Raw genomic sequence first — 13241 nt, forward strand, 5'->3', positions numbered from 1 at the left:
CGTCAAACTTCCTTGTGTCCTTTGCGGCATTCTGCACTTGTTGGGTAGATGACATTCTTTGCCTATCGTGAAACTTGGTCGGCGCTGCGGGGTGCATGCTGTCATATGGCAGTATGTGACCGCTCTGCCACGTTCTATACGTCCTTTGCTCGCGCCTTTCTGATAAATGCTGATTCACGCCCAGAATTTCTCTGGAAGAGAGGGAAAATATGCATGTGGAGGCGGATGTGCACAAAGTTCTCGACTGCTCTATCCTAACTCCATCGGATTACTCAGCAAACTCCGAACACGAAAAGAAAGGCAGAGGAAAACATCGCCCATGCACTCACTCGATAAGCAGAGCATTCGTATGCAGTTGGAAGGTCAGTCGTTGACAATCGCATTCGCGTATCGCCCCCTCGTTTTGTTATCGCCGGCGAGCATTGTCAGCCTGCCGCACAGTCCTGCCGAAGTTCCCGAAACGTCTTCGTGCCTTGGAAATGCCGTCTCAAGAACGCCAGCATCTCCTGACGCCGCAGGTCAGCGCGGCGAAAACGTCAAAACCAAGAGCGAAGTTTGGCCGCTGGTTAAGCAGGAAAAATAGCTACATGGTGACTTACAACCCTTCTATTTCGCCGGACTGTGAGAAAGTCGGACCGGCGCTCGAAGCCAGAGGTTCGGCATCGGGGTCATCGCAGTGGCTCGTCGGCTTTCCCAAGCCGGCCAGGTACGACGGTGGACCTGGCCGGACGCCAGCCCAGCCCAGAAGTGACAGCGTGTGCATCTCCGTCGAGGACGCGCAAGGCCGGCATTCGTCGTCCACATTCATCGGAAGAAGAGCGGACTCCACCCGGATGTTCATGGCCGTGATGATACTCTTCTTCGTCGCCGTCTTGGTCGTGATATGCGCGGGCACTATCCCAGCTTTCGTACCTCACGACGCCCCGACCGACATTGCGGGACTGTTTACGTTCTTGGGTGTCATAGTTCTCATAATATTCTTTGCGATATGCCCTTTGCCCTGTGGTTCTACTGGACCTACCGCTGCTAGGCCCGTGCCCGAAATCCAACCCGTTTGAAAGCCGCGTGGTCGTGGACGACGGTGAGATGGACTGGCACATCATCCGCCGTGCGTGGCTCCTACTCCGACCCCACCGGTCATCGTAGGTTTTTCTTGTCGCGATCTTCGTAAAACAGCTGCAAGTGTATCCATCAATAAACGTGGCATGTCGATTTGTAGGATTATGTCACGCCGTCTATTTCTGCGATTGCGCAACCCACTGCACACGGCGACGTGCACTGCTATCTTAAAGGGCCATCCACAACACCAAAAACACCACTCTTACAACGATAAGACGTTTGGCAAGCCGGAAAAAGCGCAAGAACGAAATACGGGTGGCGACGCCTACTTAAGTTCCCGCACCTGGGGGCTGTGACGTCTTGGATTTTGATGGCATCTTCTAGGGCCTACTAATTGTATATAGAGCGGTACAGATTGACTACGTTGTGTTCTAGAGGAACCAAATATTAAACATGGCAAGTTTCAGGAACCCTTATTCAGCCAACGCGGCCCAAATGCGAAAGCATACTTTGGAATCCATGACGTCATGCTGACGTACCGGCGCTGGGGTTTCGGCGCGAAATTCAAGTACTGATACTTGGACCTTCATTTTCTCAGCTAATAATCAAACAAAATTTTTTTAAATATGACTGCCTGCAGGGTTCTCAAACAATGTTTCATTAGTCTAAACTGATTTATTTTATGCGAAGCATATTACGAGAGCTCAACCCAGCTCCTCAGGCGCGGCGGTGTCGCCTTCAATACCACGTGACACCGTGACGTCACGACAGAGGAGAAACGGGGCTCCAACTCGCGCCGTCGCTCGCGGCGTCGCCCCCCGCATCGGACGCGGTGAGCGTCGAGCAACGCAGCGTTCGGCGCGACAACGAAATGTGCGCCTGAGCAAGCGCCGCACACCTGAGCCGACGCCGACGCCACCGGCTTTTCTGCGACACGAGCTCCTTAACGCTGTCGCGTTAAAATAAAGGCTAGTATGCTTCGCATCCTGGGCTTAACCTTAGCTAAGCCACAGCCATTTTTTTTTCGCTTTACTGTCCCTTTAAGCGAAGAGACAGCTTTAGCTCGGGCCCAACTCCGACGCGGCCTATCCAAATACATGTAAAACCCAAAAATGTTTTTCTGAGATAACCCATGGACCAATTTTAATGAAATTTGTCGCATTTGAGAGAGAGAAAGAGAGAGAGAGAGTTAAATTATAGTGACTGTTTGTAGTGGAATTTCGATTTAGGACATGAATTTTGTTAAAAAGGTTTTAAAAATTTGGACGTTTGAAAAAAATAGAAGCACAACGTTTACAGATTCATAGCTCTGCATAAAAAACAGATATTGCGGTTCTGTAAACGGAATCCATTAGATAATTGAAAACGGACAATTTCGATAGGTCATTTTATATCTTACGTGAATTTGTTACGTTGTTTACAAAGGTTTAGCAAAATCTGTATTTCCATATATTAATTTTTTTGACATTCATTTGTAACACACCAACTTTGTCCGCTTTAGATGTACTATTAGATTCAATTGATGGAATTGTATTATCAATTTTCGTTGCTGAGTTACAGATTTGTAAATTGATAGCTTCGCTCTTGAAAATTTTAATTTTTGCCAATTTTTAATAAAGGATTGACTATCTAAATTAAAAATACGAAACCAACAGTCACTAGATCTTAAGGTTTTTCTTTTAAATGCAATAAACCTCGTCAAATTTCGTGCAGTGGTTGCCGAAAAAAAAAACGACATCTTCTTTTACATGTATTTAGATAAGAGCACCCGAGCTAAAGCTTCCTCTTAAAAATAAAAAGAGATCGTTTCTCGTATTTACCCTATTTGCAATAGCGTCTACTAGCGCGATTTACTCTTGACGTTTCGCCTCGTGTACACGGATGGATGGATGGATGATTGTGGCTCAACCCTTTGAATCGGGCGGCGGCGGCGTTCACGACGGCACGTCGTGAACGCATGCCACCTAGTGGGCAGGATAGGCTACTGTGCCCGCGAGTGTTTGTGTATGGAGTGGAATTTCAGAGATTGGCAGATACCACAATTTTGCTTAAGGGCCAGTGTCGAGGAATCGTTGAAGGGTGAACGCAGCTTCGTCGATGTCTGCCAAGTGCGTTGACCTCGTTGGGCCGCTGGCGCGTCACCCCTCGCGAGACGCGTAGGCAGATGAGAAAGTAAAAAACTATTGTACGGGGGGGGGGGGGGGGCTTTCCCAGAGGGCTTTTGTCCAGAAATAGTGGGGGTTCTTGCCTCCTCAGACTCCTTCTTTTGCGCGCAACTTATTGACTGCTAGAAGGAAGTGTGGCATAAATTACCCTTCGCGACATATCTGACCACTCTGTCAATACTTTTCGCGCGAGCGATAGCTACGACACTAGGTTAGGGCTACTTCAACCCATCGTCCTATCGCCGGTGCACTGCGAACACATTCTTGCCTGCGTGCCTTTTTTTTTTCCTGTAAAATTTTGACAAGAAGGTTGGGCGATATCAAAAGTGTTTTGTGATTCGCAGCGGTTGTTGATGCGCCAGTCACACTGACGGCGCTAAAAGCCGTAGAGCTTTAGCGCTGTCAGCATCGAGTCGACTGAGGTGTGCTACAGTACGCACTGCGCCGCTGTTGTGGTCCTTCCGAAAGCTTTCTGTGGGCTGGTGTGCCGACGTCAGGCACGCCAACGCGGCCGGTACAGTCGGTACAGCGGCTATATACAGTTTGCATGGTTTGGAGACGGCGGTGGGCCACGTTTCAGTAAAACCATCTTCAGATTACGAATACAGACACTTATAGACATAGCTTGTAATATTATGGAAGAAACATTATTGCTAATTTATAGACACAGCAAAAGCTATGTCCATAAGACATGGACAAATTGGGCGCGGTTTTCAAGCATTCATTGACCATTTTTGAACGCAGAGAGTGGCCTCGCGTCATTTTTGCGCGACTTTGATGACTATTAAAAAATGTGTTCTCTTACTTAAAGGCCTGGACCCTGCAACACTTTTTATCGAAATCGTGCAAAGCACAGGAATAATGTGACTTATCGTGAGCATATTTTTTTTTTTCACGGGATATAAATGAAAAGTAATTACTTTTTTTTCCCTCAGAACGGCCATAATACTGTACACCGTGGTGGCGCATTAAGAAGGGCGTTGCGCACTGAGCGCGAAATTCTGGATTTGATTCCCGCAAACGCTTGATTGCACTTCTTTCTGTATTTTGTATCGCTTTCTTTTCTTCTTTTTTTTAATGTTCCCGCTCTTGCAACCGCCTTATACGGCCTAAATGTGTTCGTAAGTAAAATATACGTAAGTAAAACTGGGGCAACCTTCCTACTATATCGTTTGTTGCTTCCTGCTAATGTCGGGTGCATGGCAACGTCTCCCTTTCATGGAACTTCGTCGACCATGCTAATTTTCCGAGAACTGCTTTGCCACGTGGCTAGCCACCATAACGTGGCGGCATTTATGTACCCGCCCTCTCCCGCGGGGCGAATAAGCTGGAGTTCGAGAGTACTGTGATGATCGACAGTTGAGAGCGCGTACAAACGGGCACACAAATAAAAAAAAATAAAGGGGAAAGGGGGAGCAGTGGTCACATGCTATAGCGTCGGTCTCTGATCCGCACCGCTCGTGGCGCAGAGCCGTGCTCCCGCAAGGGCTGCAGAATGTAGCGTCAAGCTTTCCTTTTCCCCTCAAGAACCGCTTCTCTCACCACACAGCTCTCATCCTGTCGCTTACCCCCGTTTTCAGAAATACATCTTAACTTGAAGCCCATGCTTGATATGAATAAATCGCGAGCTGCGAACGCTCCCAAGACGCTCATTGCGTTTCTTTTGGTACGTTCACCACAGGCAAGAGTAGAAAGTGCAAATAGGAAATGAAAGCAATTAGCATGCAAGGGAGGTGGGTGAATATACTAAGTTTTGATTCGTAATAGAATATTACTCACTAACTATTCGTATTCGAAAACGAACTGTTGGGCATTTTCAAATAGTCTAAGCTAAGCAAAAATTTCGAAGCAACGTACTGTCATTGCCTTGCTACTCTTCTCTCTCTGTTTGATATATTATCGAAAGTCATCAGCAGTGAAACAACGACACAAGCTTTGGAAGCGATGCATAAAAGAAATCCTTAATACAATCTTTGTTTTTGGCTTCGCAGTGGAAGCCTACATGACAACCTCTTTTTTGCCTTTGTATAGTCTTTCATTTAGGAGTCTTTGCTGTCTAGTCATGCAGATGTTTTCTTTTACGTTACAAACAGCGATATTTTCTTCCGCGTTTGTCAGTAGCCACTTGGGAGTGAATTTTCAGAATGACGCCAGTTTGGAGTAAAGCGCCACACACACACACACACACACACACACACACACACACACACACACACACACACACACACACACACACACACACACACACACACACACACACACACACACACACACACACACACACACACACACACGCGCGCACGCACACGCGCACGCACGCACGCACGCACGCACGCGCGCACGCACGCACGCGCACACACACACACACACACACACACACACACACACACACACACACACATACACACACACACACACGTAAAAAATTATGGATATCCCACCACCGATGTAAGCGATACTTTTTGTGGTGTTTGCTTTCACTGACGATAATTAGGTGTGATTTTGACGGCGAATGTTTAATTTCTTCAGCGTTTTGTCGAACGCAAGAGTGGTGAGTTGATGTTGAACTTTACCTCGCGTGCACCGCTGCTGTTTGTCTGTGTGGTACACGGAACACACAGGGATAGGTGTTTGCTTGAGACGTTCTTGTGCGCCATATGTCGTAACCTTTGAGAGGGTGGAACATAGTCATTGCGTCACATGGCACATCGCATCGTGGCAGGAGTATTAAACTTGAATAGGATTATGGGGCTGTCGTGCCAACACCACAAAGAGATTATGAGGCACGCCGTAGAGGCACACTAGGGGTTAATTTTGACACCATGATGTTATTTAACGCGTCCCAAAATTTAAATGCACTTGCGTTTTCTATTCCGCCCCCGTCGAAATGCGGCTGCCGCGGTTGGGATCAAATCCACGGCCTCGAGCAATGCCACAGCCGCAAAGCTAACGCGGCGGGCATAGAAGTGTTGATTTGACGGTCGACAGCTTCCGCAGTGTCGCCTAGACTGCGCGGTGCGCGTTAATTGATGCGGCTCCGCTTCTGCACGCCCTGCGTAGTTTGTCCGCTTGACCTCTTTACATGGCGTTTAATTTTCAGAAATAGCAGCAACGTACCGTACCGTACCTTGAACTTAAGCTTATCCAGTTTCCCCGCAACCTGAGGGGGCAACCGTTTGCTTGCCCCCTCAGGTCACCTCCCCCCTCCCTTGTATGGGAACTGCCTCTTCTCCCTCTCCCTACAGTTCTATCTACGTCCCCTCGGTTTCTAAGAGGCTAATGTAGCGACGGCCAGGGAGCTCCAGAGGGAATTGTGCACATTCGACGCGGTGGGCTGAAAACACGTTTCATAGCGTCGCCTTCCCTCTCTGACTCACTCTTGTATGTATGCACACGTTGTGACCCCCCCCCCCCCCCCCCCTGCCCCGACGCGGTGTGCCTGACAGCAGCAGCAGCAGTAGTGGGAAAGTCGAAGAAAGAGGCAAAGAAAGCTTCGCTTTAAAATTATTTAAAATAATTTCAAATAACTCAAATTTTGTCTGTCTGTCAGTCTTCCTCCAACTTCAGTCGCGAGGGGCCACCCAGATGGTACTCTCCCCCACGACCGCAAAGCAGGCGCGAACGCTAGCCGACAAGGGAGGGTAGGAAAGCACGAGGGGAGAGGTTGGTGAGCGGTCGGATTGGCCGCATTATCATTGGCTGGAATAGCAAAAAAAAAAAAAAAAAGAGGCGCTGCCCCTACACAGGTGGCGCTGAGCCGTGCTCCCGCAAGGGTTGCAGAAGATAGTGCCAGTCTTTCCTTCTTTCCCCCGCAAGAACAACTTCTCTACACACACTCCGTATCCCTCAGAGCAGTCGTGTCGAGCTTGGAGGTCAGTCGCACCTGCGCATCGTCCCTGTGCTTGTTATCGGCCATTGCTAGCCCGTCGTCGAGTCGTACCGAAGTGTCCGAAACGTCTCCGTGCCTTGAAAAACGTCATCTGAAGAACGCCAATATCTCCTGAGCCCGCTGGTCAACGCCGCTAAAGCGTCCAAACCGATGAGACAATTTGGCCGCTACTTACGCAGGAAGAAAGGTTACATGGTGATGCACACGCCTTCAACGATGTCACAGGAACCGGGACCGGCGTCCGAAGGTTCGGCCTCGGGTTCATCGCAGATGCCCGTGAACTCCTCCAAGCTTGCCAGATACGACCGTGGATCTCGCCGCACGCCGACCCAGCCCCGGACTGAAGCCGTGTGCATGTACATCGAGGACTTGCGAGACCTTCATCCGTCGACCGCCTTCCTCGAAGGTGCAGGAGACTCCCGGATATTCCTCTGTGCGACATTGCTCGTCGTCGTCGGCTTCGTCGTGATGGGCCTGGGCACCGTCCAAGCCCTAGGATCTCAAGCCAACACCGGCAACCTTGGGGGACTGTTTATCTTGATGGGTGTTGCAGTGTTCATCATATCTATTGTCATTTGTTGTCTGGTCTATGGTTCTACCCGATCGGCTGCCGTGAAGTTTGTCCCTGGAGTCCATCCCGCATGAAGCCGTGTGGTCGCAGGCGACGGTGGAGTCCCCCATCCAACACTCTGAGCTCCCACTCCGACGACACTTGCCATCGCAGGCATGTCTTGTCATCTGCATCAAATAGTTGCAATTGTATCCATCAATAAACATGCACGTCCATTTGTACAATTTGGTCTTGTCCTCTATACCTGCGATTGCGCAAGGCGCTGTGCAGGTAGCGCAAGTCTAAAGCTTGCACCCGCATGCAGCATGGTTCTGTAATTTCGTGAACGTCGCTCGGTATGATAACTGCCAGTTTAGGAAGCTGCTCTAACTTCGAGGTTAAGTTTAATTTCTTCCTTTACCATTAGCAATGTAATCAGAATTTGTCGGAAATACTTAGACTGGTAACCATCGTGACGTTTACATCCCTTGTATACACCTTGTATACGTGGTGTTAGAGCCAGGGGTTGTGTGCGCATGCGTAAATGTTCTAGCTCTTTGTCTGGAAGTGTTATAGAAGCCGGGCGGACTCATCCCTCCCCAAGTATGCGCGTGTCGCACCCGTTTTAGTCTTGATAACGGGAGTGTTTACAAGGTTGTACGAACAGTCTTTGCTAGGCAAATTACTTGCCAGGCAACCTTCAAAATATTTTCCTTCACGCGCTTTATTTACATTGTTTGCGAGCTCCCTTAAACTTATCGTTAACACGTCACCCAGTTTGGCCAACGTACACTTTTCCGCGACGTTCTTCACAGCGTGTTAAACCGATTAGATAACAGACCATTTTCAGAGACTAAGATTCTCGGACCATGCGTCGCAGGCTTACAAAGCGACGCGGGCACTGTTACGTTTAATGAACGCGACTGGCCTCAGTGACCGATTATAGGCGTGAAGTTATGGAAATGCGCATGTACTCACACCGATGTACATTCTTCCCTCTCCTTTTTTATTTCCTTAAACCCTTTTCCCTGTGTAGGGTAGCAAACCGGACGTGCGTCTGGTTGACCTCCCTACCAAAAAAAAAAAATTTTTTTGTGCGAAGGGGACCGGTCCAGCAATAGTTGCGTTTTTCTATATTCAGATGACGCCGGCGCCTACGTGTTTTCCAATTGCATACCGTGAATCGGACGCAAGAAATGGAAACAAAAGGCACCATGGAGTTGTACAAGAACGAGGAGAAAGAAATTCGAAGAGAAAATCTGTAGAACAATGCAACGGGCAGTGCCTTGCTATCTGACGCTCTAGATGGTTGTCCACGGACAAAAACATACCGGAGCAAATCTTCGCAACAAGATGAGGCATGTGTATGCCACAGCAAAAATCCGAAGACCACTCAGCGTATTTTAATACAGCGCGAAGGGATTCGCCCAGTAATACCCGGAGGTAACCTACACTTTCCAGAAGCGCCTGGACTTCAAGTATCCGCCGTGGTTGCTCAGAGGCTATGGTGTTGGGCTGCTCAGCACGATGTCGCGGGATCGAATCCCGGTGGCCGCATTTCGATGAGGGCGAAATGCGAAAACACCCGTGCACTTAGATTTAGGTGCACGTAAAAGAACGCCCAGGTGGTTAAAATTTCCGGAGTCCTCCACTACGGCGCGCCTCATAATAAGAAAGTGGTTTTGGTACGTAAAACCTCATAATTTAATTTAATTTCAAGTAGATGGAAGCATCAACTGCTCAGCAATCCAGACAAGGTATAGAGACGTTCATGGTACTGGTGTTAAAAAAGGAGGTAAGGGATTGATACGGCCGGACCCGTTACAGGCATTAGCGGTGCAAGGTTTGAGGATGATACATTATGCGGATACCACGCACGTGGAAATCGGTGTAAGCGAAGATTTCTCTGCTGTTTACTTTGATTCACGATAACGCGTGGTGATGTTGACAGCGAATGTTTAATTTCTTCGACGTTTAGTGCAACACGAGAGTGGTGAGTTAAACGTTACCTTACGTGCACCACTAGTGCTTGTCTGCGTCGCACACAGAACACACAGGAGAGGTGTTTGCTTGAGGCGTTGTTGTAATAAACGTTAATTGAATTATGGCACTGTGTGCGCCAAAACGACAATCGGATTACGAGGCACGCCGTAGTGGTGGACTCCCAATTCATCTTGACACCGTGGTGTTCTTTAACATTCACCTAAATATAAGTGCACAAGCGCATTTTTTTTTAATATGTCACCCCCGTCAAAATGCAGCTGTCATGGTCGTCATCCAACCCGCGACCTCGCGCGATGCCATATCAGCAAAGCTACCGGGGCGGGCACAGAAGTGTTGATTTGACGTGTGACCTTCTCCTCGCAGATGGAACTGTAGACAGTTCCATCTGCGTCCCCTCTGGGCTCGCACGTAAGTAGAAAGGGAAGCGCTGCAGTTTCTGCAATGCTTCTGAGGGGAGTCACGCATAATTACAGCTGTTAAGCGGCTAATGTAGCGATGGCCAGTGAACTCCACCTGGTATGTGCACATTCGACGCGGTGCAAATTCCAAGAAAGATTCTCGCGTCGCCTTCTGTGCCGCGCTTTTAGCCCCCCCCCCCCCCCCCTTCCCTACCCGACGCGGTGTGCTAGACAGCAGCTGTAGCAGCACTGGGAAAGTCGAAGGAAGAGGCAAACAAAGCTTCGCTTCAAAAAAGCTTGAGGAGATGTGCATAAAATGCTCGAATGAAAAGGATGTATAGCATGGTAAAAAAAAAAGGAACAGCGCTAAAAACACGGAAAGAAGGAAGGACACAGGACGAGCGCGTGACAGCGCCCGTCACGTGTTCTTCCTGCTGTCCGTGTTTTTAACGCTGCCTTTCTACCATGGGGGCACACAAACGAGCTCGCCTTAAGACCCTTTCATGTGTAGCATGCTTGATTAACTCCAGCTTTACCTCTTTTCCTTTGCACGGCTGCCGAGGGGCAAAGTCGTGGAAGTAGTCCGCAGCCAGTCGTGGCGCGCGGCTCTCTGTGTTTCAGTAGTCGCGGTTCGGTGGTCGGGCGAGCTTTTGTGGGGAATTGTTTCATTTTTGCGAAATTTATTTATTGCCCTTTATTCTTTTTCCCCCGCGAAATATCTCTCTCTGTCGTAAACAAGGGAATTCATGATTTGGAGCCTGGATGAGAACTGCTTCTTCGTATTCTGTTCTCTTTGTTCGCGCCTTTCTTATCCGTGGTGAGTCACGCCAACAATTTCCCGGGAAGAGAGTGAAAGAATGCAGGTGTAGAGAGCGCGCACAAAGTTCTCGACTGCTCTCTGTGATTACCTCGAGAGAGATTCCTCGTTAGGGGGGGGGGGGCGGTGGAGGGCATGAAAGAGGGGGCTCAGTGCAGCTTCGGAGGAGTCACCAAACTAGGAGCATGGGAAGAAGGAACTTGACTAGTCAGCTTTTTTTTTGTCTTTTGCTACGTATACCAGAGGGAAAAAAAATGGGGGGGGGGGGAGATGGAGAGACGGATAAGTATCGCTCACTCTATCGAGAAGCAAAGCATTCGGGGGCAATCGCATCCTCATATCGCCCTTCTGCCTGTTATCGCCGACGGCCATTGCCAGCCTGCCTTGCAGTCCTGCCGTAGTTCCCGCGACGTCCTCGTGCCTTGGAAATGCCGTCTCAAGAACGCCAGCATCTCCTGACGCCGCAAGCCAACGCGGCGAAAACGTCCAAACCAAGACCGAAGTTTGGCCGCTGGTTAAGCAGGAAAGATAGCTACATGGTGACTCACACGCCTCCTCTTTGGCCAGTCTATAAGAAACTAGGACTTGCGTTCCAAGGCGAACGTTCGGCATCGGGGCCATCGCCGTGGCTCGTGGCCTTTCCCAAGCCGGCCAGATGCGACGGTGGACCTCGCCAGACGCCGACCCAGACCCGGAGTGACAGCGTGCGCATCTCCGTCGAGGACGTGCAAGGCCTTCGTTCGTCGACCACATTCGTCGCAAGGGCAGTGGAATCCCGGGTGTTCATTGTCGTGACACTACTCGCCGTGGTCGCCTTCGTCGTGATATGCCTGGGCACTATCGGAGGTCTCGCATATCACACCTCGACCAACCTTGCGGGACTGTTTGCGTTGATGGGCGTCACAGTTCTCATGACATTCGTTGTGATGTGCACTGTGCTCTGCAGCTCCGCTTGATCTGCTGCCGCCAGGCCCGTGCCCGAAATCCAACCAGTTTGAAAGTCGCGGGTGACGGCGAAATGGACTGCCCCATCATCCGCCCTGCGTGCTCCCATTCCGACACCACTTGTCATCGTAGGCGTTTACTGTTGTGGTCTTCGTCAAACAGGTGTAAATGTATCCGTCAATAAACGTGGCATGTCGATTTCTCCGACTATGTCTCGCCGTCTATTTCTGCGATTGCACGACACGCTGCGCGCGGCGACTTGCACTGCCAGCATAAGCCAATAGTTTGAACACCGCATGCCTGCTGGTTCTCTCTCACCGTGCACGTAGCTCCTGATGACGCCACAAAGCCCGCCGTTGTATTACGCACCGCTTCTAATATCTGCCAGTTGGATACTACACTTTGTGGCCAGATTTAGTTTTTTTGATTAGCTCTTTCTCTCACGCGGAACGGGGACAGCATATTCTTCTCAATCATCCGCTTTGCATGCCAGGGCTGCGTACTAACCGTAACTGCGAGGTTGAGGTCTCGCACTGCAGCGTGTTTTCTTTCGACTTGCGAGGTAGGTGACATTGGTATCCGGGAAAGCTTGCCTTTCACTCAGTAGTATTCTCCTCTATATAGGCTGTACGTTTTAGCGAAAAGGTGGGGAAGTCGGTTACCACATACGCCAGTACTAACCATTCCCCCCCCCCCCCCCCCCCAAAAAAAAAAGAACAGCAGGGAGAGTGAATCAGTTTCAAGACAGGTCACTAATTGCCAGTAAATAACTGAACGAATAGCCTCTCAACAACTGCAGAGCCTGGCTTAAAACAAGCTTTCCTAGAAACAATGGCTGCTGTATGAAATGGAGCATTACAAAAACGGTAAATAATTAGTTGCTTAGAAACAATCAGAAGTTAGGAAGTAAAACAGCTGCTCAAGGATTTGTGAGCCGTAAACAGGTGTGAAAGGGTTCGTTGCAAGGAAAATACCATTAGTCATAGTATAAAAGATAAATTTGCTACATAACTATAGACTGCCAAAAACACTAAATGGCAGACTACAAGAAAAACTGGCAGGTTGTTATGTCGGCGTCCATCACGATACCGGAAACAAGTTTCATTATTTATTTTGTTTCCTGCATTTATTCGGAACGTTCTCTCGTTGTTTCACTTCTGATAATTTACGATACCTTATTTAGTAGATGGAGAATAGTAAGAAGACCTTAGCAGTTGGTTATTGTGAATTATTTGGTTAGTTCTGAGTATTGGAAAATGCCGAATAGTTCCTTTTCGAATACGAATATTTCGTGTTTAGTATTTGATTCGTATTCGAATATTCGCCCACCCCCATAGCATTACAAATAGCTGTGTGCAATTAACTGGCTCATTGCACACTGGTTCATTGGCTCGTCTAGTATACCAGTACCAGC

At 49.0% G+C, this 13241-nt stretch overlaps 1 protein-coding gene across 5 annotated transcripts in view; it reads left to right on the plus strand.

Annotated features, from left to right (window-relative positions):
• The window catches only part of LOC135919909 (cyclin N-terminal domain-containing protein 1-like), a 201724-nt gene that overhangs the window by 43284 nt on the left and 145199 nt on the right, over positions 1-13241 (plus strand). Inside the window, exon 4 of one of the 5 annotated variants that reach the window (XM_065453948.2) lies at positions 7339-7826. The exons of the other annotated variants lie outside the window; for them this stretch is intronic. Within the exon in view, the coding sequence (XP_065310020.1) occupies positions 7339-7758 (420 nt within the window). The 3' untranslated portion in view covers positions 7759-7826. Of the gene's footprint in view, positions 1-7338; positions 7827-13241 lie in introns of those variants that run through there. 5 annotated transcript variants of the gene reach the window in all.

Source organism: Dermacentor albipictus, chromosome 2, assembly GCF_038994185.2.
Source record: "Dermacentor albipictus isolate Rhodes 1998 colony chromosome 2, USDA_Dalb.pri_finalv2, whole genome shotgun sequence".
NCBI lineage: Eukaryota > Metazoa > Arthropoda > Arachnida > Ixodida > Ixodidae > Dermacentor > Dermacentor albipictus.